Genomic DNA, 27,930 nt, shown 5'->3' on the forward strand with positions numbered 1-27,930 from the left:
GCTCGTGAGCTAGTCCAGCTTCTGGTTTCCCTAGTGAATTGCACAAACACACAGCGCTGCGAACAGTAGCTGGCCCGAGACACTCGCTCTTGCCCACTGCTGGGGCGCCGTGGCCTGTGTTCCCTTCTGCCCTTGCTGGCCGCCAGCCCTCTGGACCCACCCGCGCCCTGGGTGCAGAGTGGGGCCGCACACGAAGGAGTGGGAATCGCTCTCCAAGAGGGGGTAGGACGCACTGCGGTGATCACCTGCAGGGCTCAGTCAAACAAGCACACCAACCAGCAGTTTGCCTCTGTGGGGTTGGCTCCTTGATCCCCCCCTCCCCTCCTTTTTCCATGCCTATACATGCCCCTCAAATGCCTTGACTCCTCTCTTTCTCCGCCCCTGTCTCCTCCCAAGCAAGGGACTTCCCCGCGGGTATTTTTTCCCCCTTGCTCCCAGGTTTGCCACAGCCGTCCACAGGTTTGCTGTTTCAGGCACTGTTAGCTGGGTCACCTCGGACTTCCACGGCATTACCGATGCAGTTTTTTCCTGGGTACTGCTGTCCCTGCCAGACTTCTCTCCCCAAAACCACCCCAGCTCTTCCTTCAGTTATCTGTCAAGTGTGGCCACCTCCCACACCAATCCCCCTTAACTACCTGTGAAATCCGGCTCTTCCTCATGGCACTCTGACTCCCGTCAGCTTCGCACTCGCTTTGCTACAGGCAGCAATAGCTCTTGGCATGCTCAGGCGTTTCCCACGGTGTGTTCAGTAAGCGAAGGCTCCCGGCAGGCCCTAATCTTCAGCTTGCGTGCCTTAAGGCATACCCCCAACGCTGGCTGCGTGTCACATCATTTCCTCCTCTCCTCTTGCTAGCCTCCCTCTAGCCAGTCTTCTCCACCCCACGGTGGCTCTGAGCACCCTCGTCTCAGACTGGGCACGGTTTCAGCTTTTGGAGTGACTCTTTGCCCGTGTGACCGACTTGTCTGCCTGCAGCCTCGTTCTGCAGGTGCTGGGCATGGAAGTCCTTGCCTTGCACAGGAGACTGGACTGAAGCCTGGTTAGCTGTGAAAATGGTCAACTTTATTTCAAGAACTAAGTCAAGAGCAGCAGTTGTGTGTGCCCTGAGAGGAGCGTGGGCAGGACCGAGCAGGCCACTGGCACTGAGGCTGCCTTTGGATCTCAGCAGGCATTGCCCCAGGAGGAAAGGGTGGTGCTACTCTGCAGCCTGCACTGGATCCTCTTCCTCTTGCTGCTCAAGCCTTTTTCCCCCTTAGCACCTGCAGGAGCTCCTGCACCCGAGTAAAGAACTCCACCAGCTTCTGGAGTGGGAATGGGCAGGAGCTAAACGTGCCCGACTGTGTTGGGATCGGCCTTGGCCTCTGCACGGGGGTGGAGGCGGTGAGAAAATGACTCCATGCCCGCGCCGTTGGAGCAGCCCGGACTGCTGGGTGCAGTCCCATCTGTACCAGGATCCAGTCATAAAAGTGCTGCGTGGAGGTGTAGACTCCGGGCCGCCTGGCTCTCGCGCAGCCTATCCCCCAGCTGGTCACCCCCACGAGCCAGAAGTAGTCGGCGTGCTTGTCTTGGCAGACGAGAGGACCACCGCTGTCACCCTGCAGCGGAGCGGAGGAGAGTCAGAGGGTTCTGGTGGTGTTGGGTGGCCCCTGTCAGCACTGTGGCTGGCTCCTTCTCTCTCCTGGCACCTGCCAGAGCTGTACCCAGTGCCCAGCAAGGCTCTGTTCAGGTGCTGGAGCCTGCAGGACCTTGTCTGGGAGGGGGTGGTGGGCCTGCAAGGTAGGGCGCTCTCTCCTCTCTGCCCGCTGATCCTGGAGGTGTGGAAGGGGGACGTTCCAGGACTGGGATGCAGACCTCTGGGCTGGGGCAAGAGCACTGGGTGGCCTTTCTGGGCAGAGTGCCGGGGCTCTGGGACAAGAGGGGTGCTGGGCAAGGGCCTGCAGACGGGGAAGGGAAGGCAAGCCCCGACAGCGGTGGGGACCCAGCGGCAGGAGGGCGACTCGGCAGGCGCAACACGCGCCGGGGGACGTTTGGGCGCTGGCGACAGGGCTGCCTGTGCTGCTGGGGGCTGGCACGGAGCACGCTCCTACCTGGCAGGTGTCGATGCCGCCCTGCGGATAGCCGGCACACACGTTGTGGGGGTGGACGGCCCCTCTGTACCAGCGGCTGCTGTTGCAGACCTTGACATCGATGAGGTGGACCTGGGCCTCCTGCAGGACAGCGGTCGATCCTGCAGCTGTGAGCACAGGAAGGAGTTAGCAGCCAGCAGCCCTTCTGTTCCCACTTCTCCTCCCCTGTGTGGGCGAAGCCCTTCCCTAGGGCTCGCCTTTGCCCCTGCAGAGGCCTTGTGCCGGGCTTGCCCTTCCATCTCGCTTTGGCTAATGGCTCGGGCCCATCTCTCCGTGGCCGTACGTCCCCGCAGCCCGACTCTGGTTTTCGCCGCTGCCCAGAAGCTCAGCCTGCCTCCCCAGCGTGCCGAGCTTACCCTCGGCACACGAATACTCTTTGGGAACTCACATCTTGCCATGGTGGCACCCCAACCGCTGACGTAGCAGCTCGTCAGCTCTGACACTCTCAGTGAGGCATCGGGCACGCAGGCCAGCTGTACGTAGTAGCCGCACTGGACAGGCTGGTCCAGTTCCAGCAAGGCGATGTCGTTCCTTTCCGTGACGTTATTGTAGTGTTCATGAAGTATCAGCCGATAAATACCACGCACTTGGGTCTCAGGGCCCAGCTGAGCCAAGTGGGTGGCCCCGATCACCACACGCCACATGGTGAGGTACCTGGAAGGCAGATGCAGAGAGGCCTCAGAGGGAGCGAAGCCACGTAATGCAGTAGCCCCGCGGTTCCCTGCCTTCTGCTTCCCAAGGCAGGGAGGAAAGCAGCGCTGCGGAGAGTGCCACTGCCCTAGCATGCCTTGGGCACCAGGAACGTGGAGCTGGAGGCTGCTAGGAAGCGGTGGCACGAGCCCAGCCTTCTGCGGAGCAGTCTCTCAGCTGGGCTCGCCAGTGCCCTGGCACCGGGCATACTGCAAGGCAGCGGGATGGCAGGAGCTCGTGGGGCTGTGGACGGGGCGCCTGCTGGTGCTGTGGGGATAGCCCCCTTCCCTGCTCCTCCTTACCTGGCCGCGTTGAAGCAGTGGGCTGCTGTGAGGACCCACTGCGGGCTGATGAGGGACCCTCCGCACACGTGGCCCCAGGGGCTCTGGATGCTGACGATCCAGGGCCAGGCCCCTGGCTGGGCACCCGAGCCACCCACGACGCGCGACATGCCGTAGCTAGCCGCCATGGGCCGGAGCCCGCAGGTCCTGGTGTAAGAAGAAACTCATGAGTGTGCTGCTGGACGGCTGTGCTGCTGTTGAGGCTGAAGGTCAGCCATCTTCCCTCCCCCCGAGGGGCTGCACGTACGGCAGGGCCAGGGAACCCCGTGGCTGTGCCTCCAGCCCTCTGTCTGCTGTAGCCCCGTAGACGGGTTGTGCCAGCAGCCTGGGTGCTGGCAAGGAGCTGAGGCTCCCACAGGGAGTTTGGGAAGCTGTGGAGGAGTGGCCACAGGGGCCGCGCGGGCCCCCTCCAGTGAAGCCCGTCAAGGGCTGCCCGAGCTCCCTCCCAGAACCTCGGCCCACTTACCCACAGCTGTCCCACATGCCGTGCGCAGGCCGGCACACGGCCAGCAGGACGAGGAGGGCGAGCACTTTCATTGCTGCCAGCGGCACGTGTCAGCTGCAAGAAGGAGGTCTGGTTGCCTCCAGCGCAGCCGCCGACGTACTGCCCGCAGCAGTCCCGCTGCGTCTGATGGCCTTGGCCCTGGGGCTGATGTCACAGAGCCGCCGTTTCTGGGCGTGGGGCACGGTGGCCTCTCAAGGGGGGGTGGAGGTGGGGGTGTCAGCAATACGGGGGGTTTCCAAGCAGGAGGGGAGGCGGAAGCTGGGATCGGACAGCCCTGACAAACCCCTGCTGAACACTCTGCCTGTGGGATGAGGGCGTGCAGGCCCCGTGGCTGGCAGCGGCAGAGGCTGGGCTTTCTTTAAAAATGGATGCTGCCCAAAGGAAAAAAAAAAAAGAAATGAACCATTACTTTCCAAACTCAGTTACTGACGGGCTCAAGCAGTGTTCTGCTGGTTACCAGCAATATGCAGAAATGGGACTTAGGGGACCACCTGCACCTGTGTCTGCAATTCCAGTCCCTTGCTATCCCAGGCCAACATGGCCCGTCATTCGATTAATCCATTTATCAAGGTGTCTTCAGCTTGCTGGCAATTTTGCCCTGCCAGTGCTCTGGGAATGCTGCTTGCTGTCCCAGGGCCTTGTTCCTCTCAGGAACCTCAAAATGCTCACTTAGGTTCCTGTTTGCTACAGACACGGGCTCTTTTAGTGCTCAGAAAAGATGAGGGGCACAAGCCACACCTCAAGGAACTCCAGTACCTCTAGGACATGTTTATCCCAGCAATATTTAGGCCCACATGTTCTTCTGAAGGCCACTGAGGTCGAGAGAAGAGCAGGGAGACAAGTGACAGAGCGCTGATGCACTCAGATCTGGGTTGCAGGGACAGCAGTGTCTACCACCCCATGTCCTGCCCCTCCTGTGCTGACTGGCACCTTCACAGCAGGGACAGCCAAGGGGCACACGGTGCCACCCCCTATCTGCCACAAAACCTAGCACCAAACCTGCAGCAGTTTTCATCTACTCGACTATGCCAGGCAACAGAAGGAGCTGTGACAAGTCCTGCTCAGCCATCCCCATTTCGCTGGCAGAAACCTCTACAAGTGGGGCAGGAGGGACAAGCCGGGGCCCCTCTGATGCTCACAGGGAGCACCCGCAGCCCCTTCCTTCCCACCGCCAAACCTCTGTCCGCTTGGCTGGGACTGACTTCACCGCGTTCCTCCCTGCTCATCTCTCGGCATACACCAGTCCCCAACCCCATTTCAGGCCTCTGCACCTGCTATCGTTCCACTGCAGTTATTTTGCCACCTTGTAAACCTGAACTTCCTACCAAAACACAAAAGAGGGCCACGAAAATGACCAGAGGGATGGAACACCTCCCCTGTGAGCACAAGCTGAGCGAGTTGGGGTTGTTCAGCCTGGAGAAGAGAAGGCTCCGGGAAGACCTTCTAGCACCCTTCCAGTGCTTAAAGGGGGCCTAGAAGAAAGATGGGGACAGACTTTTTAGCAGGGCCTGTCGCAATAGGACAAGGGGTAACGGTTTTAAACTAAAGAGGCCAGATTCGGACTAGATATAAGGAAGAAATTTTTTACGCTGAGGGTGGTGAAACACAGGCACAGGCTGCCCAGAGAGGTGGCAGAAGCCCCATCCCTGGAGACATCCAAGGCCAGGCTGGATGCGGCTCTGAGCAACCTGATGCAGCTAAAGATGTCCCTGCTCACTGCAGGGGGGCTGGACTGGATGGCCTCTAATGGTCCCTTCCAGCCCAAACCACTGTAGGATTCCACTGATTTTTCAGCTGAAAAGCACCCAGAGTGGAGACTAACACGAGGGGGCTCCATCTGATGCCTTCGAGTTCAGCTGATGACAAAACCAGGACACAGCGCAGCTCTTTCACCTGCAGCCGCTTTGCGTTTTACCTGCAGAAGGTCCTGGGCAGACCCTTGCCTGCCCACGTCCACCTCCAGGCAGCAGCTCCAAAAGGCCCGAAACTCAGCGGACAGTTGCTCGGGGTTCTGCAGCTCTGGTGTCCCGTTGGTCGCTATCAGATCCATCGCCTAGAGTGACAAGAAACACAAGACTCCACCTGTTTCTTTCTTACCCAGAACTGCTCACAGAGAGCCCATTTTTTAAGGTCCAGCCTCCAGTGCCAGTTTCCTCCCTGGCAGAGGGTTAGAGATGATTTTTCTCTACCTACAAAAAACCTCTGATGCAGCCACAGCTACTCCAACATCAACGTGATCTTGCCTCGACAGCTGATTGCAGTGGCTGACCTAGTTAGGAGGAACTCCATCAGCAAAAGCACATTTGGCTTCTCTGTGCATCGACACCAGCTTTCCTGGCTATTTTAAAGAGTGAACTTGGTCCAGCTGTATTATTTCAAAGGATTCGGACATAAAATGCATCCCTGCAGTGCTCACTGCTCCCTAAAGTACAGCTTCCTTAAAACAAACCTAGTCCAGATTTTCCCTCTGTTCTAGATAAAAATGGTAACTAGAGGATAAAAAAGTAGATCCATCAGCTTATTCCTTGGCTAAACAGAAACATTTGGAACCTCATTTTCAACACAGACACGTTAGCTGTTTGCACAAATATATTATGAAGAAAACACATAACTGGGCAGACAGGAGCCACCCGCAACTCTGTCTTTCAGCAGTCTCCAAATTCCAGATCAGCAAGTCTTCCTGACAGACCTCATGCCAAGGAATTAGAACGTAATTTTGCAAAACATGGGGCGAGCATTATCCGGGGCAGTTCACTTGGAACCAAGGTCTAACACGCTGCGAAGCTGGACAGATGAGTTCATTCTGCTTTTGTAAGACGTTCTTCAGAACGGCAAGACAAATGTTTTGAACTGTTTGAACCTAAACTTGCAGAATATGTCCCAAATATACAGCAATAATAATAGAAATAGGCCTAGGAGTCTTCCATACAAATGTCCGCCATGACAAGAACAGCTCTGCGCTACTGGCGTTTAAAGAGACGGTGGCCAAAGGGACTTTGCTCTTATCCTCTTAAAGGTAGAGGAAAATTTCCAGGCCTAAAAAGGCAAATGAACTATCCTAGAGGAAAAACAATAAAAGGAAGTTTCTCTACTTTTCCCACAAGAGAAGTGTCACAAAATCAGCCTTGTCCCACCCATCTGCAGCTGACCTCAGGCACCGGGCACAGCGGTGAGCCGGAGGGCCTGTCCTCACTGCGGTTAAATTGTGCTGCCCCAGGGACGTCCCTTCTCCTGCGGTAAAGGAACACAGCACCCATGCCAGCCTTGGGAATTTTATTCCGGCTACATTCGCCTGGCTGTGAAACAGGAATGTCTAGGATTTGGTTTGTTGGGTATTTTTAAAACTGAAACTGGGGAGGTCCAACCAGCATTTCAAAGGACGTTTATCGCACCAATATTTGTCCCTCAGGCCCCAGGCGTATGCCTGGTGGAAAGAAATCACAGTGAGAGAAAACAAACACCGTCACAGAAATATCCAGGCCACTCTTGGCTGGAAAATGGTTCATTCCTGTGAGTTCTGCATCGGCTGGAAAGAACGTGAGCAACAGGGGATGCATTTGCTCTACACGTGGAAAACAACAATCATATCTACATTCAGACTGGTGTTAACTCTTTGATCAATGATCCTTTAATGCCCTTAGAGTACATTTAGGTATTTCAACTCCTGTCAGGAACGGAAGCTGCTGCGTGCCTTGCACTGTTAAAACAAGCATTCACGAAAATGTGAAAGAGCATCCTTTGGTTTCCAGGCTTCGCAGAACTCCCTGGATGGGGTCTAAATGTGACTATTAAACCCAAGAGCTACTGTGTGCCATCAGCTAAAAACCTGACCTGTAAAGACGGGTCTTGCTTATCAGCTCTCCTGTTTGGATGCAGCTGAGAGCTCTCGCTGCACTCTGTGATTCCACACACAAGAGCAGAAGGATCCTGTCCCTGTTGGGGCTGATTCACTTTCATAAAACCAGCTGGGAACTGAGGAACTTCAGGCGGTCCATCACAAGCTGTTCACTGTTCCCAGCTCAGGGGCAACAGCCCCTGCCCAAGAGCCCAGGAAGTGAACACAGGTGGGACCAACTCCAGGTGCCTGATTTTAACCTCCTGCAGTTTTACTCAGGCACCTGAAGACACCGTGAAGCTCTGAGTGCTCAAGCTGATCTCAACTCCCGCAGCAGACGAGGCATGTAGGGAGAAAAAAAAGCATCTCAAATAATCTGGGCAAGGGCAGGAATGGCTGAATGTGAATTTGATCAGAGAGAAAAAATCCAGTTCCCTGCCTCACAGTTGACCTGAGGCTTCTCCAGGAGCCCTAAGCAACCTTTGAGGTTAAGGAAGCTGGGAATTTTCAGCCTGCAAACCAGGGACACAGGCCTACTGCCACCCTGCCAGCTGCGGTGCACTCAGCTGACTCAGTATCAGGCTGAACCGAAACCTCTTTACTTCTTCTCCCCCCTCAGGAGGTGGCACAGTGCACACCGCTCCTCCTGTGTGCACTGGAACCAACACCCCCTGGCACCTACCAAACCAAAACAAGCCTTCCAAGAAAACTCAGGAATCTTTGTTCAAGCAGAGCGGAGGACTGACACTGGTGTAGTTGTTGTATTCCTTTCTTAAGTAGCCTGCCTGGGGGTATGTCCTGACCCTTCTGCTGTTTCTTCTCTCGGCCTGCAGCACACAGTCTGGGTGCCATAGACCAGAGAGAGCACAGCCTTATTGCTATGGGAAAAGCTACACGTCATGCTCTATTTCAATTCCAGCCTTAACACAAATGATCTATCTATACACATGGTCACAATTAATTTCCTCGTACATTCCTGCATCCCTCTCAGGAATTCACTGTGCAGCACCTAACTTTGTTCCAGCTACCAGTCATGAGGTTTTATCTTGGTATACACGCCTTCACTATCACACACTCATTTGGGATAAGAGCTGGTCATTTCATTTTAAGGAATGAGGATGAAACGGAAAACCTCAAAACGTTAAAAATACATTTGTTTACTCCAAGTTTCTGTGCTAAAACCCATTTTTAGAAAGTCATTTGCTAATGAGTAATTATGGCATTTCTACAAGCAGCGACACTGCTTACCTGAAAGGCTCAGGTGAGCCATCGGCACTGATCCGAGTTTGAAAAGACTTCTCTGCCTGCAGACACAGCTGGAATGCTTTTCAGAAAAAGTCACCAACTGGAGAAACTTGCCGCTGAAAAATCGCTGTCACTCAGAGATACAGCTCAAAGAGATTTCAAAAAGCATACAAGGTATTTCAAGCCCAGTTGAAGGCAGAGATGGCACATCTCTGACCTGGCTACAAGTCACGTCTCTTTGGAAGTCTTCCCCTTGACGTCACCAAAGCTACAGGAGATGCTGCTGTGCTGCAGTGACAGCTTTAGAAGCGGGCCATGGGGGAACTGGTTCCAGCTGATGCGGCTGGGGTTTTGCCTCACGGGGGATTAACGGGATAGATTTGAAAGACACTGGTATCTGATTTTATGTACACCCTACCCTGAGAGGATCTTCATCAATAAAAGGAGGCTGTCCTTCCGCCATCTCTATTGCCACGACCCCAAGGGACCAGATGTCCACCTTGGGGCCGTAGGCTTCTTTCCTCACCACTTCTAGTGCCAGCCAGTATGGAGACCCGACCACTGTGCTCCGTCGACTCTGCTCAGGGCTGAGCCGAGCACAGACGCCAAAATCAGCTGAGGAGGAAAACAAGTGGTGTTAAAGGCAGCTCGAATTAGGAAAGCGAGCAAAAGAAATCCCCACTCTATGCCCGAGAACACGGTGTGGAATCTATCTGGAAAAGTGGCCGTGCTCTGTTTGCTCAGTGCTGTAGCCACGGAAATATTGTTGAATTGGCCACTTAAAACCCACCCCTCAAGTTCCCTGCAGTGGCTTTTGTTGACTTGAACCGTTAGACTGTAACTCCCTCCCTCTGGGAGGGCCACACACAAACCCAAGACACTCTTCACACCTTTCTCCTTTCTGTGCCTCTCTGTAGGTTGGAACTGTGCTCGGAGCTGGCAGCAGTGGTCAGCGCACTACCACAGGAATCCCTTCTGGGGAACTGGCTGTCAGTCAAAAGCAGCCCGATGCCACAGTCTGGGAAGGCTGTGCCTGACCAAGAATACCTACCCAATTTGACAGTCCCATCCACTGCAAGCAGAATGTTGTCGCTTTTGATGTCCCTGTGAATCACTTGCTTTGAATGAAGGAAATCCAGGGCTTGCAGGCACTGATAGGTAAAAAGGAAACATGAGGGTAAAAATTAATGACCAGATTTCATCACTCAAGAATGAAACGCCTCTAAAACATTTAATTTCCAGATGAATTGCGAGCAATGCCTGAATATTGCGCTGTCAAGAGGAATAGCTTGCTGCTTCAACACTATTAAAGTAACAACTTTCCAAAGGAAGGCATATCAGGTTTGGGAAGAGAAATGTCCATTACTGTCACAGACTAGCCCCTGAAAGCACAGGCAGGATGGCTGCTGCCGCAATCAGTGTGCTATGTCCATCCATATGACAAAGTATTGTTTGCCAGAAATGAGAAAGTCCCTTCCTTCCGTGTGAAGTAGATCACTGTTGGGTGGGAGGTTGCAGGACAAAGACTTTATTGTCAGGCTCTACAGCAGATTTGGAAATAGCACCTTAGTCATTTTTCAGGAGCAAACACCATTTTGGGTGGAATGCTATCCTTTTAAGCTGAGACTCTGACAAATGAGTCTCTCCTTTGCCTTGGTGTTCTTTTAAAATTCTGCCACCAGCATGTTTGCTTTTACAGGCAAGGAATGCAGTACAGACATGCTCCAGGCACGTGTTTAAAGAGGAAAAGTTGAGAAGAGTCAAACTAAAAAAAAAAAAAAGTAAAAAAATGTAATGCAATAATGGTGTTTAAGAGTGTAATCACAGAGTACAGAAAGTGCAGTGACACTGTCAGGCAGTTCACTTAAGATGCCCTTTCTTCTCCATATCATAAAGCAAGGCAGAAACAAAGCTCTCAAGATGAAATCCCTCCTGTTCTTGCCACCTGTTCACCAGTACCATCCCGTCCAAGGGAGAGGAAGCACACGCGGGATCCCTCACCTCCCTACAGACAGCTGCCATCTGCCCTTCCTCCATACAAAACTGGGTAACATCTTCGGTTAAAGCGCCTCCGGCCATGTATTCCATCACCACCCGGAGCTCATCACCGACCAGGTACCTGAAAGAAGAAAACAAGGGCACTGAGATGAACAGGCACAGCTAAATTACCTCATGGAAAAGACAGCTGGTGATAGGGGGCCACATAGAAAATATATTGTATAACCAAAGATACATCGAAAATATTAATAGGGAGCTACATAGGAAAACAAAGCTAAAACTATTAAAACTTGCATCCCAGAACTAACAAGCATGCAAGTAGGCAATTAGTCACTAACCCCTGCAAACTGCTCAAGAAAGAAGCTGATAAGGGAAACAGAAAAGACAGAAACAAGGACCTAATTCATGGCTCAAAGGCGTCAAAGGCAGGAGGAGCTAAGGGCTAAGGAGGGCTCGCTAAGATCCATCTCTAAACAAGAACAAAGAGGAGACAGCCAGATGTGCACACAGGGACAGACCAGGCTGAAACCGGTCTGGTACTGCAAGCTCAGCCAAATTAGAGATTCCAGGGGAGAGGGGAGGAGTACAGAGCGAGGAAGACCTACGGCCTTCATCCCTGAAGACCCCTGCCCAGGACCACCAGGAGGAACTGCGCAAGCGCCCCGAGGAGGAGCCCGAGGCGGAGATTATGGAAATGGAGTGACAGGAAGGAATGACCTTTTTGGGGACAGGTCATGAATATGTCTAGGCGTTTCGAAATAGGTGATGTTTTAACTGGGTAAATACTGGAGAAGCGGCCACAGTGGGGATGCACGTTTGTGGTGGAGCGATCCCCCGTGCATCTGCGCGCAATAAACACACCTACTGTGTAACCTTTTGGGTTGTAAAGTCTTTTCCCTACGTCAGTTTTGGCGAGCCAGCCAGAAGGCTCTCTGCTCGGCTGTGGGATCGCCTGGGGAGCGGACGCCCCTGGGCGCACCCCAAGCACTTTCCTCGGAGGAGCCTCCGCTGCCAGCCGCTCACCGCGGGAGCAGACAACAACCTCCTGAAGCCGCGGATCAAACGGTATGTTTTGTGAGAGGGGCCTGTAAGTCGTACGCGTGGCCGGGGCAGCTGGTAAATCGAGCAGAGACATCTGGCGTGCAGCATAGTCCCCGTATGGGAGGAGGGTACCCTGCATGGTAACAGGGGGATTTGCTGACTGATAGGGCGGCCGCTAGCAATCTTGGCAGTAGATCGAGCAAATCCGAGGTTGCCGCTGCATCCCAACATCGGGAGCCAGGACGGACCTGCTAATGACTGGTACATAAGAAGCAGGAGAAGGGTAAGCGGGCCTCTCACGATCATGTCATCTTTCCAATATTTGCAGCTGCTTAGAAGGGTGTTCACTGGGAAGGCTAAATAACTAAACTTAAACCCCACAATCTTGCCAGGGGATGTTGGTTATGACTCTTGTCCAGGGAAGTCGGTTTGCCCGTGCCCTGGATGAGTAGGTGGACTCCATCACCTGGCAACAAAAGGGGAGGTAATTGTATGATTTGCCTGGGGATCAACATGAGTCGTTTTTGAATGGCTTTATATGTTAGTTGAAGCTTCCTGCAATTACAATTCCTGTCGTTACTATCAAAACTGTCCGGACATTCTGAGTGTATGAGTGAGTGAGACGTACGAAGTGAGTGAGGAGCTCTATCCGCGGTTCCAAGCTGAGGCGACTGAGGCGGCCGGAGAAGAGTGAAGCAAGTGTAATAACTTGAAGTATGAATAAGGAGTGCCGTGCCCATCCTTGATACGTCTGTGTAACACGTGGATATTGATAAGTAGTAATGTTGGTCCGTGGAAAGTAGAGTTGTGCGGAGAAGGAAGGAAAAGATAAGCGAAGGGTTCGGGTTTGAAAAACAAAAGATGGGGGGAGGAAAGAGTAAACCTCATGAAAAATCCCCTTTAGGATGTGTTCTGACACATTGGAAAGACAGAGCAGGACAAGGGGGCACAGAAAAGAAGAAAGAGTTAATTAAGTATTGCAATCAATGGTGGCCGCTTTATAAGCTGGAAGATGGGGCAAAATGGCCTAAGGAAGGCGGCACGTTAGACTATAACACGCTCTTACAGTTAATGTTGTTTCTGAGGAGAGAAGGGAAATGGGATGAAGTAACATACGCTGATATGTTCTTTGTTCTCCGGGACAATCCTGAGTGGCAAAGGGACTGCGGATTAGTACCCCCACGAGAACGCATTGTCCTTGCATTAGAAAAAGAAAACAAAAACAACAACAAAAATAAATTAAAAGGTGCTGTTCGGCTTGTAGCATTGGCCAAAGGTGTACAGAGAGAAGTCAAACTAACCGTGGATCAGAACAAGATCTAAGTGATCTATTTAGGCCCCCTCAGCAGCCACAAGGGCGAGATGAGGACTTAGAAAGGGTCCGTACCCCTCCACATCCTCCCTCCTCCCCACCAGATAGCCCGATATCTTCCCGAACTCGGGGAAGGCAGATAACAGAAACAGTTCTCCAAGCTCCTCTCCAGGACGCAGTTGGACCGGATGGAGAAACAGGAAAAGTCAAAATACCATTCTCTGGTAACGAGCTGAAGGAATGGAAAGATGCTGCCCGAAAATATCGCAGTGACCCAGTAGGCGTTACTCAAAATCTCCAGTTTATAATAAAACAGTACAGCCCCGATTGCAATGACATGTAACTGTTATTGGACTGCTTAACCGAAACAGAAACACAGTTGGTTATAAAAACTGCCGGTGATTTGGCAAAAGAATATTATGAGATAAAAAGGGGTGATGTTAAAGAATACTTCCCCTTGCAGGACCCAAACTGGGACCCTAATCGATCAGCTGATGTGGATACATTACGAGCAGACCAAGGATGGGTAGTGAAAGGAATGGAGAAGGCAATTCCAAACCCTATAATTAGGTCGAGCAGTGCTATATGCAGTGAAACAAGGTCCCCCTGAGTCCCCTTCCAAATTTCTGGATAGACTAAGGGACACGATGTGTTGTCATACACCACTGGACCCCGGGTCAGCAGTGGGAATACAACATCTGGTATCCCTATTTCTAGGACAATCTCAGAATGATAACAGATGTAAATGACAAAAATTACGTCCACCAAATAGTCGAAACTTGGAAGTGTTATTGGAAGAGGCTTGGAGGGTGTTTAGCATCAGAGAGGACAATTATAAGCAGAGTCTAGGCAAATTGGTGGCAGTAGTTGGAGAAGAGAGAGAATGGAAACCTAAATCCAGGATGAGACATGGACCGGCGCCCCTGAGCAGGGATCAATGTGCTATATGTAAAAAAACGGGTCTCTGGAAAAGGGAATGTCTGGAGCGACAGCGTCAGGGGAACAATAGGTGGCGGGATAACCCAAGAAAAACGATCGCACATGTAATGGACTGATTAGAAGATCCATTGATTACAACGAAATGAGGAGAAAAACAACAACAACAAAAAAAAAGGAGTTTCTAGTTGATACGGGGGCAACATACTCAGTTTTGAATCAAGCTTTAATGCCTTTAGGAAATGACTATATCATGGTAAAGGGAGCAACTGGCCAGAGTGAAAAAGCTTGTTTTTTGGAACCATTAAAATATAAACTGGTCAAGCAGGTAGGCATCCATAAATTTTTGTCTATGCCAAATTCACCGAATTCCCTGTTGGGAAAAGACCTATTGGAACAGCTGGAGGCCACGATAAAATTCAAAAAGGGTGAGATTACTCTGGAGGTAAATGATGATCAATATGTACAAATAATGAGCTTGTCTTTGGTGAATATTCCCATAGAAGGACAAATCGACGAGGAGATCATTAATCAGGTCTGCCCCGGGGTTTGGGTGACTGATGCCCCAGGACGTGCCAAGAATGCCCAACCAATAATAAGAAATTTGAAGGATGGACAGAGAGCGGTAAGAATCAAACAATACCCACTAAAGGAAGAAGACAGGCAAGGGATTCACCTGAAAATAGAGCGATTCCTAGAATTGGGCTTATTGAGGGAATGTGAATTGGAGTTCAATACCCCCATTCTCCTGGTCCGAAAACCAGATGGGTCCTATCGAATAGTCCAAGATCTGAGGGCCATTAACAAAATAACAGAGGTTCTATACCCCGGGGTTGCCAATCCACATACCTTGCTAATCACCTTAACCCCTGATTTAATTTGGTTTACAGTTTATAGAAGTAAAAGATGCCTTCTTTTGCCTCCCTCTCCATGAAGCCAGTCAGAAAAGTTTTGCATTCAAGTGGGAAAACCCTAAGAGCGGTCGGAAGACCCAGCTCACAAGGACGGTGTTGCCACAAGGTTTCAAGAACAGCCCTACCATCTTTGGGAACCAACTAGCAAAAGATTTGGGATTATGGGAACCACCATCGGAAGAAGGAAAAATACTACAATACGTGGAGGACATCCTCATTGCAACTAAAACCAGAGAAGCCTGTGTCACCTGGACTGTAAGTTTATTAACTTTTCTTGGGCTTCAGGGGTACTGAGTGTCCCAAACAAGGCACAAGTGACTTTGCAGCAGGTTACATACTTAGGGTATAAGATCAGTGCAGGACAACGGTCCTTGGGGCAAGCCAGGAAAGAAGCCGTATGCCAGACCCCTCGGCCACAGACTGTAAAAGAACTGCGGACCTTCCTGGGAATGACGGCGTGGTGCCGGCTCTGGATACATGACTATGGCCTGCTGGCCAAACCACTGTATTCCCTGATAACATCCAGTCAAAGTCACCTCCAATGGGATGCTGAGTCAGATCAGGCATTCCATCAGCTGAAGAAGGCCCTGATGTCAGCACCTGCACTGGCACTCCCTGATGTGAGTAGACCATTTCTCCTGTTTTCCCATGAAAAGCAGGGAATAGCGTTAGGAGTACTGGCACAAGACCTGGGACCATACAGACGAGCTGTGGCGTACTTCTCCAAACAAGTGGACGCTGCTGCCAAAGGGTGGCCTGGCTGCCTAAGGGCGGTAGCAGCAGTCATCCTGAATGTCCAGGAACCTCAGAAGTCTACCCTGGGTCAGAAAATGACTGGTTTCCTATCTCACACAGTGTCTACAGTCCTTGAAGTGAAAGGGGGACATTGGCTCTCCCCACAGAGATTCCCGAAATATCAAGCTATCATGGTCGAGCAGGATGATGTTGAGATTGTGACCACTAACATTGGCAACCCAGCTTCATTTCTTAGTGGGAAGACTGGAGAACCAGTGGACCACGACTGCCTCGAGACGATTGAGGCCACGTACTCTAGCCGCATGGACCTAAAGGATACCCCCATGGATGGGGCAGAGCACTGGTTCACAGATGGGAGCAGCTATATCCTGGGCGGAAAACGACATTCTGGGTACGCCATCACCACTGCTGAAAAGGTAATAGAATCTGGACCACTACTGGCTGACACCTCAGCACAAAAGGCTGAGATCATAGCCCTCACTCGGGCCCTGGAGAGGGCCGAAGGAAAGGCTGTGAATATTTGGACTGATTCTAAATACGCCTTTGGAGTGGTACATGCCCACGGAGCAATTTGGAAGGAGCGAGGACTGTTGAACTCCCAAGGAAAGACTATCAAACACGCAAAGGAAATTTTAAGACTTTTGAATGCAATCCAACTTCCTGAAAAAGTGGCAATTATGCACATCAGGGCACACCAGAAAGTGAGCACTGAATTGGAAAGAGGAAACGAACTGGCGGACAGAGAGGCAAAACAGGCAGTTAAAGAAATGGTAAAGGTAGAGGGAGCACTAGTCCCAGACGGACAGATAACCCTAGAAGGTAAGCCAGAATACAGTAAGGAGGATCAAAAGTTAATCACAGCTTTGGAAGGAACGTACAAGGAGGACGGGTGGGCTGTAACATCACATGGGAAACTCATAGTCCCCTCTTATACGGTTTGGCCATTGGTCCGGGAGGAACACAAGAAGGGACACTGGGGGGCGGAGGCATTACACAAATACCTTATCAGACACGGGACAGCTCGATATTTATACATCACTCTCAGACAAGTGACTCAGCAAGGTGACCTTTGCCTCCAGACTAATCCAAAAATTGTCCCCAAACCAGAAATGGGCCAAATTGGGAAAGGGAATTGTCCGGGACAACATTGGCAAATTGATTTCTCAGAACTTCCTAGAAAAGGGGGGTATAAATACTTGCTTGTACCAACTGATACCTTTTCAGGCTGGCCAGAAGCCTTCCCATGCAGAACAGCTAAAGCTCGAGAGGTGACCAAGGTGTTGCTACAAGAAATCATACCCAGGTTTGGAGTCCCAGCGGTGATGTCCTCAGATAGAGGGCCGCACTTCATCTCCAAAGTTGTGCCAAAAATAAACCACCATCTAGGGACAGATTGGCAACTACACACTCCATACTGGCCACAATCCAGTGGCCAGGTGGAGAAAATGAATCACTTGATTAAACAACAGATTGTTACATTAGGACAAGAAACCAATTGGGCCTGGCCACAATCTCTACCCCTAGCAATGCTACGGATACGAACTAGACCCCGAGCTAAGGAAGGGCTAAGCCCATTTGAAATCCTATATGGGCGACCCTATGGGGTACAAAAGGGAACCTCTTCACAAATTGGTGAAGAATTGATGACTTCCTATATGGTGCCATTAGGGAAACAGCTTCGTAAATTTGAAAAACAGGTGTTTGGAACCCGATGCAGGGGTTTGGATGGGCCAGTGCATAACATACAACCTGGAGACTAAGTGTGTGTTAAGTCTCTTACAGAGAAAACTGTGGAGCCACAGTGGGAAGGACCATACCAAGTGCTTCTTACCTCTTTCACGGCAATCAAGATCAGGGAACAAAGCGCCTGGATTCACCACTCCTGAGTGAAGAAAGCTCCTAAAACTCCTTGGAAAGTAACACAGGGTGAGGATGAACTGAAACTAAAGCTTTGCCAAGCGAAATGAGTATATTGCACCCAGAAGTGTTTAGTAACTCGTCCTGCCAAGATTTACTCAGGAAAATTGTTGTATTTGTAGTTATCGTAACCCAAGGGTTGAACAGTAACACCCCAGAATGGCCGTGGACCCAAGCTCATATTGAATATACTGGGGATATGGGACCGCTCTCTGATAGAAAAAGCTTAAGCCTTGCCGCCGTGGTTGTGCATAAAAATGAAGTGTAGCCCAAAAATTATTGGAGCACAGACCTTCAGAGAATGATGCCTCAACTGCAGGGAATGCTGGGTCAAAACATAAGCGTAGGATGCCGAGGAATTAACGGAACTTCCTACAAAAGGGCAAACCAGATAGCTATATCCAATATAATAACAAACACAACAAATAGAAAGCCATGCAGTATCTTGGATTGTTGGCATAATTTTACTCTAACACAACCTGTCTTTGTAACCTGGGTCTGGGCACGTGGTGAAATAGGATTACCATTGAAATTGAAGATAGATGCTGTACCTTCTATGACAGCGGGGCCCCGCACAACCTATACAGCTGATACTAGCACTCAAACAGTCCGAACCCAAACTAAACTTGAATCTAAGATTCATGAGATTGGTCCGTATGTCATCAGAAATACAGGTCAGCTACAAGTATTATTTAACCCAGAGTGGTCTCTAAAAAGGGTGGAACTGATGATGCAAATTAAGGTTTCAGAAATACAACCATTGTGTTCCCCTTTCTTACGGACTTCCTATGAAGGGTGGACCACTTGGCTATGCAGGAGAATGGGTATTTTTCAAAGGCGAATACCGAGGGATGTAGCTGGGGTGTTAGGGACAGGACTTGGGGTTCTAAATACCACAGATTCAGAAGTGATAATGAACAAATTAGCTGCCTCTACCGCTGATCTGTCCAAATTACAACAGCCATCACAATCCTCCCTATTAGCTCTAGGAGCTCACCAATGGTTGGTGTCAGAAGTTCTACCCGACTGGGAACGGACAAACATAAGGGATCATAATATCATTATAGCTGCAATTGGAGGGCTCCAAAGGAATATCTCATTGGCCCTGAGCCGTATCCAGGCCCAGCTGTAGAAGCAATCAATAACTGCACCTATTGTAAGGGAAGGAGAGGAAGGGGTCTTCCCCACAGAGATACGGAAGATAGTTTGGGATAGTGCCACCGATACGGAAAGAGGGCTCCAGTCCTGCTGGGAAGTGATAAACTTTACCTATAACCCCACCACACACACAGTCACTGCCCTCGTGTTAACTATCCACAATGCATCAGTGACTGTAATACATCCCATAATAGCCATGGGAATAAATCACGGTCAAAATTTGCTTTATCCTTTGGAACATAGGACATGGGCCCGAAAGAGAGAGAACAAATGGCAAACAGTTGATTTAGAATCCTGTATTGTACGGGAGCAACAGGGATTTCTCTGCGAAAGCAATACCATGAGTGCACAAGACATTTGCTGGATACCGACCAAAAGGTCTGTCACCTTGAAATTCGCCCGAATGCCAGTTCAAAACTGGTTGTCGTCTATGCAGGAAAAGGTTGTGCTTGTTTAAGAACAACATGTCGTTTTGTGTCTGTAGGAGGAGTAGAAATAGACACCAGGAATCACTCGGATTTCTGTATTTGTAATTTTACCACCATCACAGGATGTGACTTTAGCTACTTTGCTCCTGTGGTTTCTCATCAAATCCTGAGATCAAACTATACGTTGATTTCTGAACTAGAACCCACACCTACAGGGATGGATTTAGCAGTGACAAAAAGGTTGTTGAAACACCCAGACTTAATGCGGATATTAGAGGAAGCCAAGAATAATGGACAGGAAACTCTAATAACTGTTCATCATGAGGCAAATGAGGTAAGTAGGGTCTTGAAAAGGGTCAAAAAGGACGGAGAACACAAATGGTGGGATACACTTTTGGGGTGGTCACCTTCAGACACCGGACTTTTTCAACGTCCTAATGCATCCGATAGTAGGGTTGTTGATAGCTACCGCTATTTTATTATTCTAGTAGTGACCCTATATATGTGGGTTTGGCGTATAGTTAGAAGAATAACTTCAATGTACGAAGCATTGTACCGATCAGATAGAACAGCCAAGTAAAAGAATTCACTTAACTCAATAGAAAAGGGGGGAATTGATAGAGGGACATATAGAAAATATATTTTATAAGCGAAGATATATAGAAAATATTAATAGGGAGCTACATAGAAAAAAGCTAAACCTATTAAAACTTGCTTCCCAGACCTAACATGCATGCAAGTAGGCAATTAGTCACTAACCCCCGCAAATTGCTTGAGAAAGAAGCTGATAAGGGAAACAGAAAAGACAGAAACAAGGACCTAATTCATGGCTCAAAGGCGTCAAAGGCAGGAGGAGCTAAGGGCTAAGGAGGGCTCGCTAACATCCATCTCTAACCAAGAACAAAAAGGAGACAGCCAGGTGTGCACACAGGGACAGACCAGGCTGAAACCAGTCTGGTACTGCAAGCTCAGCCAAATTAGAGATTCCAGGGGAGAGGGGAGGAGACCAGAGCGAGGAAGACGTACGGCCTTCATCCCTGAAGACCCCTGCCCAGGACCACCAGGAGGAACTGCGCAAGCGCCCCGAGGAGGAGCCCGAGGCGGAGATTATGGAAATGACAAGTGACAGGAAGGAATGGCCTTTTTGGGGACAGGTCATGAATATGTCTAGGCATTTCGAAATAGGTGATGTTTTAACTGGGTAAATACTGGAGAAGCGGCCACAGTGTGGATGCACGTTTGTGGTGGAGCGATCCCCTGTGCATCTGCGCGCAATAAACACACCTACTGTGTAACCTTTCGGGTTGTAAAGTCTTTTCCGCACGTCAGGGTGTCACAGGCCTGGGGGACACAGGATTACCCCGGGGGCAGGGGGGTGGTGGTGGTGTGTGTGACAGGGCCTGGGGACACAGGATCACCCTGGGGGGGGGGGGGGGGGGGCAGCAGGTGGCAGGGCGAGCATGAGGGGCACAACAACCGAGCTGGGGGTGCCCCCCCACCACACACCACTGCCCCAGTTGTGGGACCCCACGGTCACCCCACCATCCCCACCCCTCCTCCTGCCCCACACACAGCCCTGAGGGGGTCGGTCCAGCTGTGACCCCAGCCCCACAGGGCAGCCATCACCCCTTTAAACAGCTCTCCTCTTCCCCCAAGCGCCCCAACCCCACCCTCAAAGCAGGGGGTGACCCCCCGACCCCCCTCAGATTCGCAGCGCAGTCACAGACCAGAGCCAAGGCTTTCCCTCCTCACAAAGTTATTAAACAGAAATGTTAAAAAAAACCAATAAAAACAGACAAGACATGGGGGCACAGGGGCCATTCCCCCCTCCCCAGCATGTGGTGCTCTGGCAGCAGCCACTCTGGGGTGGGGGTGAAGCCCCTCCTGCCCCCCCCAAAGTTAACCAACAGGGTGGCAAAACACCACAACAACAAGGAACTCCCCAAATAGTCAGTGACCAGTACAAGGGGCACCCCCCAGCCCCACCCCCTGCAGCACCCCCTGGCTGCAAAGGAGGTTTAAGTGCTTTTCTATAAGAGTTCTGCCAATAAAGCTTGGCTGACGGGGGGTCGCAGCCCTTAGGGACGGGGTGGTGGTGGTGGTGTGTGTGACAGGGCCTGGGGACACAGGATCACCCTGGGGGGGGGAGGGGGGGGTGTGATGTGCTGCAGCCCCGTGGCTTGCCCAAAGCTGGCAAAGCCACCCCCCACCCAGCCCAGGGTGCAAGGGGAAGGGGGGCACTGGCTTGGGGGGCTGCCCCACAGCCCCCGAGCCCCATCCCTGATGCTGGGGAGGGGAGGTAGCCTGACCCCCACTCCCAGAGGAAGGTTCAACCTGGCAGGGATTGAGCCCCCCTAGGCATTCCCCACCCACATGCTACAGCCCCCAGCCACCATTTGGGGTAAAACCTAAACCCTGTTTAGGTTAAAAAAGGGGTAAAAACCCACAACCATACCCCCCGGTTCTCATGCTGCTGAGGGGGGCGATGCTGGGCAGGGCACCCAGCACAGAGCTGGGAAGGCTGGGGGGGGTGGGGGGAGGGGGGCAACCAGGTTTTGGGCTGGGCAACCGTGAGCGCCGGCAGCCCTGGGTAGGGGGTGGGCAGGGGGCTGCGGGGGTCCCTCAGAAGTTCTTGAGGCGGCTGTAGAGCTCCCGCTTGCTGCGCTCGCCCGCCCCGCTGCGGCTCTTCTGGCGGAACTTGCGCAGGTCCTCCTTGAAGTCCTCGTGGTCCATCGGCCGGTAGTCCTGGGGCTCGCAGTGCATCTGGGCACCCACAGCTCTGTCAGCACCTGCAGGCCCCCCTCCCCACCCCCTGGGGCAAACCCAGCACCCCCCAGGACCCCCAGCACAACCCCCTTCCCCTGGAGATACCACCCTCATGGAGGATGCTCAGAGCCAGACCCTTTCCCCTCACAGGGCAGGGTTTTGGGGAGCGGAGAGGGTGATTTCCCCCCACCCAGCACTCTCACCCTCCTGCCAGGGACCGCCCCCCCTCCCACACAGGGGGTGAAAGGTAGGGGGGCTTACCTGGTACTGGGGGAAGAACTCCCGGTACCCCCCCTTCAGGACATAGAGCTCGGGGTAGTGGAGGTGGGGGTACTCGTTACAGGCTCGGTCCTTCTCCCTGATGAACCGGCACCTGCGGGACAGGGGACAGGATTGGCACCCAGATAGGATCCTGCCATGCCCAGGGGGTCCGGCAGAACCCAGCGTCCACCCCACCTCCCCCAACCCCCCCAAACTCACATCCTGGGCCCCCTCTCGGAGGAGAACTCGCAGTGGAAGATGACGATCACCCTCTTGCTGGCGTCGAAGGGCACGATGGGCTTCTTCAGCAGGAACTCCTCCACGTCCTGCTCCAGCGGCAGGTTGACGGCGCCCTGGCGAGGGAGAGGGGCCCCTTTCAGCCCCCCCCTCCTCCCATTTCATCTCGAGGGGGGGGGGGGGGGCCTTCATACCCTGCCCCCCTTCTGCCCCATCTGCTGGGAATGCCTTCACCCCCCTCCTCCTTCCAGCTGGGGCTCAGCACCTCCGGAGGTGCTCAGCACCTTTGGGGAGGCTCTCAACCCCTCCAGGGGGTTCAGCACCTTTGGGGGGGGGCATCAGCCCCTCTGAGGTTTGACAGGTTTGTGTCTCCCCCACCCATGACCACCCTGTCCCCAGCCCCGAGGGGCGCAGCGGCGGTTCTGACCTTGATGTGGCCTCCCTCGTACTCGTAGGGGTACCTGCAGTCCACGATCACGCAGCTCTCGATGAGGCTGCTGAACTGCCCCGTCAGCACTGCCACCATCTGTGGGGGGAGCCCGTCACCGGGGGGGGGGGGGTGGGGGGTGTGGAGCAGGGAGGCAGCCCTGTGGGGGTGTTTTTTTTGGGGAAGAGGTCACTGCTCCCTTACCATTTCGGGAGAAATGTACTTCAGGTCCGGGTGCTTCCCCTCTACCGTCTGCAGAAGGTAAGGCTGGAGAGGCGGGTGCTGGGTCAGAATCTGTCCCCGGGGAGACGTCCTGGCTGCCACCCGCTCCCCCCAGCCCAGAAGACCCCCCACCTGCGAGGTTTGCTCCCTCCCAAGAGGGACGGGGCTGCGGCACTGGAAGAGCAGCGGGTCAGGCTCTTCAGGCTGGAAAGTCTCAGCCCCAAGTCCCCTTGGTCCCAAACAAGGGCCACCAGCTGTATTGGGGCTCTGGCACCAGCGCAGGGCTCCACTGAAGGTCCCCCTTTGTTTCAGGAGAGGGGGGCAGGCGGCACCCCCAAGCCTGCAGCACCCCCAGCAGCCCTACCTTGGAGAAGTCCCCGATGAGCTCCTGATGGTCGTTGGCCAGCAGGTTCTCCATCTCCTCGTGGCAGAAGGACCTGGAGCACAGCAGCCGCGCTTTCTGCGGGGACATGAACCAGAGACACCCCCCCCGGTGTTAGCGAGGGCGCCGGCAGAGCCGTGGCACCGGGCAGTCCCACCCGGGATGGGCAAGGACGCCTCACCCCGAGGATTCCCCATCACCCACCGGCTCCGCCGCTGCCGCCTCCTCGCCAGGGCTACCGGCCACGCTCCTCCGTCGCTTGGTCTTGACGGGGGTGTCCCGGTCCTGGGGTCGGTCTATCCGCTTCAGGATGGGCCTGGTGACGCTGCTGGGCATCGAGGGCGAGCAAAAGAGCTGCCGGCACTTGCCGCGCTTCACCGGACACTGTGTGGGGAGAGAGCCCGTGTCGCTGCCCAAGGGTCCGGCATTCCCCCCACATACCCCCCCCCCCAGCACCACTAGAACAAAGGCAAAAGGGTCCCTCTCTAGTGGCTGCACACCACCCAGGACAAGCCCAAAGCCCTGGGGGGTGTGTGCTGCTGGCCAACCAGTGACCCTCACCCCCAGACCCCACCTTGGAGACCCCAGGAAGGGGGAGCCTGGGGCCCCATCCACCCCCCGAGACACCCAATGTACCGGCTCAGCCTCCTCCTTCCTCACCAGGGGCGCAGTCAGTAGGTTCTCCATCCCCTGTGGCCCGTCGGTATCGCTCTTCTGGGGGGGCACCTGGGGGGGCCACAGGGGAGAGACAGAGGAGAGCATGAAGGGAACGAGTCCCACTGCTGCTTCGCACCCCCCTGGGCAGGGACGGAGCCCCTGCCCAGGGTCCATCCAGCTGCGCAGATGGAGAAGCCCTCCCTACTTTCATCTCCTCCTCATCCAGGATCTCCACAAAGCCATCATCTTCCTCTTCAGACATGGAGGAGGTCAAGGAGCACCGGCGCAGGATGATGGAGCTCTCGCCCTGGGCGACGTTTTCCTTCTTAGGGGTGTCGAACTGGGGAGGGGACACGACACAGCCCATGGCTCAGGAGTGGGGCCAGCCCCACACCAGCCCTGTTTGCAGACACAGTGACCCCAATCCCCCCAGCTCCCACACCCACAGGTCTCCAGTGCAAACAGGGAGGCTGGAGCAGCAGGTCCCGGCTCAGCAGCCCCTGCAGCAGGACCACCCACCCCCGGTGCCCCCCTCTCAGCGCCCCCAGCCCCTCTCACCAGCAGGCCGGGGGCAGAGCCGAGTCTCTGGCTGAGGGGGTCCCTCCCCGCAGCCCCATCGCTGGCGGGCAGCCGGCTGCGCTGACTTGGCCTCTGCAGCTTCTTGAAGACAAACCCCTCCTGCAGCAGTGGGGGAGGGGGGGGGTGGGCACGGCATCCCCCTGCCCCTTCCCCGGTCCTGCCTCCCTCTCCCCAGCCTTGCTGCCCCCCCTCACCTTGTCCTCGGGCTTCCTTGGGCCCCTCTGCTCCCTGGCCCCGTGGCTGTTGAACTCCCGGCAGTGGGAGATGTTCCTCAGGACCGGGCTGGCCCCCAGGAGCTGTGGCTGCGGGGCGGGTTGGGAGGGGTGAGAGGTGCTGCACAGCCCCTGCGCTCCCCAGCTCCATCCTCCTCCTTCTCCTCCTCCTCCTCCCAGCTCAGCCAGGGGCACAGCAGGATCCAGCCGCCCTCAGCTCAGCCCTGCAGAGTCCCCGGGACTTACCGGCAGTGAGTGGATCCTCCGGATAAGGAGCTTATTGCTGCAAAAAGAAAAGGATTGAATGAGGAGAGAAGATGCCCTGGACCAGCAGCATCCCACCCCCCCCACCGCCCCGAAGCTGGCATGGACCCCCTTGTCCCCTGGGTCCCCACAGTGGGGTGAGACCTCCCCGGACAGGACCCCAGGGCAGCAATTCCTCCAGCCACTGAGCAACACCGACAGCTTGATCCAAACCCCAGGGAAGGGCAGACAGACAGCCTGGCTTTTGGGTCTGGGCACAGGGACAGAGCCCCTTCACTTACTCTTTGAGAGCTCTCCTGGATTCTAGGATCGCTGTCTCAAAGCTGCGGGAAGAGAGGAGCCAGGGTTAGGGGGGATGGCACCCCGTGCCCCAGCCTGAGCAGCCCAGGAGCCCCGGGGATGGGCAGCCGCAGCCCTTACAGGGACCCCAGCCCACGCAGGGGTCATCAGCCCCCCCAAGGGGAGAACAGCTGAGCGGCTTTCAGCCCCACAAAGGGTTAAAACCCCATCTGGAAATCACTGGTTTCAGACGGGGGGACCCCAATCTGGGCTGGGGGGTTAAGCAGCACGCTGAGGTGGTCCAGGGCACCCCGCTGACCCCACTCGGGGCCCAGATGTAGCTGGTGGCAGTGGCGCCCACTCTCCACCTGTATGTAAATCCGGCAGCGGGGATGCTGGGGATGCTGGCCGTCGGCCATATGGCCATGCAGCTGCACACTGCGACAGGACGAAGGGGGCACTGGCGTGTCCCCTGCAGCCCAGCCCACCCAGCCCCAAGGCTGCCCCAGCATCACCATCTGCCCCCAGTTACTCAGTCACCAACATCTGCCAGAGAGGGGCTCTGCCAACGGCCCCGGGAGTGGGCGAAGCCACCGGCGTGGCACCGGCGTGGCACCCAGAGCCCCTAAACCCCGCAGAGCTCGGCTCTCAGCTGATCCCTGTACCCCAAATCTGCGAGGCCTGGGCAGCAGCACCCCAAGGAGGCTGAGGCGGGGGTGCTGGGAGCCCAGGGAGGTGCTCAGCACCCTCACCCCGCTGCGTGGTGAGGCAGCGAGCCGTCTGCCGGCCGTCCCTGCCAGAGGAGGACTTGGCACGGCAGCACCGCAGAGGCTTCCTGCCTGCACCCGCTGCCAGACCCCTGCCTGCAGCAGGGCTGGGCCGAGCACCAGCACCGACACCCCCACTAGAGGTGGTTTCTCACACCACCCCCCACCAAAAATCAATTTTGGGGTGGAGGGCACAGCTGGAAGCACAGCCCCCCAGCAAGGCTGGGACAGGTTGAGCGTGGGCGCTGCAGGCAGCCTGGGGAGGGTGAGCAGGGGGGACACAGTGGGCAAGGGTGGAGACCTCCCGGAGTGGGGGGACGCGGGGCGAGGGACACTCACACTTCCTCCAGTGCCGCGGGGTCCTCCTGCGTAGGGGAGTCCAGCCCCACTCCTGCGGGAACAAGGGGCAGGGGTAGCATCGGGGGGGGCGGGTGGGAGGCACGCCGGGCCCCCGGGACCCTGCTCCAGCACAGGTGTCCCCCCGCTCCTGTGGGGCGCTGGCAGGGTGCAGGGGAGCCCCCCCACCCCAGCTGTGTTCCCTTCTAGTGCTAGGGAGGGGGCCACAGGGTGGGATCTGCTGTGTGCTCAGGCGGGACCCTCACCCAAAGCTTCTCCCGTCCCCCAGCATGGCAAAGGGATGACCCTGGGACCACCCATCCTGGCCAACATGTCCCACATCACCCTGTCCAGGGACCCCCACTGGGGTGGTCCACAGCCGAGCCCCCCCCCCGGGGTGCAGGCCTGGGGGGGTGGGGGGTGGGGGGGGGGGGGTGGGGGGGGCTCCCACCCATCATCCAGCACAGGGAAGGAAGCGCTGGGGAGGAAATCCCCGTTTAAAATCCCAGTTTGACTCAGAGCATGGCCAGGAGCTGAGACAGAGCGGGGGACCCGGCTCCCACGTGCACCCCCAGAAAGACCCTTCCCTACTCTCAAACCCCACCCCTGCATGCAGTGACCCCCTGCCCAACGCCCACCCCCTCGGCACAGCTCCCCCTGCACACCCCCAGCCCCGGGGAGGAGGGGGGTCGGGGCAGGGGCGGGTGTGGCAACAGCACCCATCGCTCACCCGCGTCCGAGGACTCGGAGGAGACGGAGCTGGGGGGGGAGCCCAAGGCTGCCGACCCCCGGCACGGGCTGGCCCGGCGCCTCTGCAAGGACAGCCCCGCCACCCGCCGCTTCGGGGTGTCCCAGTGGCTGCGGGCAGGGCGAGGGCGGCGATCAGCCCGTGGGGACTCACCGGTACCCCTCGGGGTGCCCCCCTCGGGTGGGGCGGTGGGTGGTGTCCCCCCCCTCCGCGCTCAGCACTGCCCTGAGCCGGCAGCATTCACGCGTGGGGGGGAGGGGGGTGCGGTGCGGGGCAGCCCCCCCGTCTCCACTCACCTTCCCAGTCCCACCACCTTGTCCATATCCAGCGTCAGTGGGGTGACCGGCGACATGCCCGCTCGCCTCCTGGCCACTCCGGCTAGCCCACGGCCACCGGGGCCGCCCTGCGCCGCCATGGCGAGTGCAGGAAAGGAAGGGAGGCGTTAATGACACCCGTTGGAGCGACCGTTCCCGGCCCCGGCGGAGCGGAGCGGGGCCGCGCCGATGCTCCGCCGTCCGGTGCGCGAGGGGGGGGGGCGCGCGCCCGCGGCCGCCCCTATTTATATTCGAAAACTAACAGGGGAGCGGCGCGGC

The 27,930-nt window shown here is 54.8% G+C and overlaps 1 protein-coding gene across 1 annotated transcript; it reads right to left on the reverse strand.

The window, feature by feature from the left end:
- Nucleotides 1–21,822: 21,822 nt before the first annotated feature.
- Nucleotides 21,823–27,689, reverse strand: LOC147412365 (M-phase inducer phosphatase 2-like). The gene is made up of 11 exons (XM_086481450.1): nucleotides 27,634–27,689; nucleotides 25,190–25,205; nucleotides 24,358–24,492; nucleotides 24,132–24,206; nucleotides 23,700–23,879; nucleotides 23,478–23,573; nucleotides 23,096–23,158; nucleotides 22,892–22,990; nucleotides 22,447–22,580; nucleotides 22,228–22,339; nucleotides 21,823–21,963 (listed from the first exon to the last, which is right to left on the reverse strand). Exons 1-11 carry the CDS (start codon nucleotides 27,687–27,689, stop codon nucleotides 21,823–21,825), a joined length of 1,107 nt encoding a protein of 368 aa, XP_086337576.1.
- Nucleotides 27,690–27,930: the final 241 nt, after the last annotated feature.

Source organism: Leptosomus discolor, unplaced genomic scaffold (assembly GCF_034619465.1).
Source record: "Leptosomus discolor isolate bLepDis1 unplaced genomic scaffold, bLepDis1.hap2 HAP2_SCAFFOLD_43, whole genome shotgun sequence".
In the NCBI taxonomy this organism is placed as follows: Eukaryota; Metazoa; Chordata; class Aves; order Leptosomiformes; family Leptosomidae; genus Leptosomus; species Leptosomus discolor.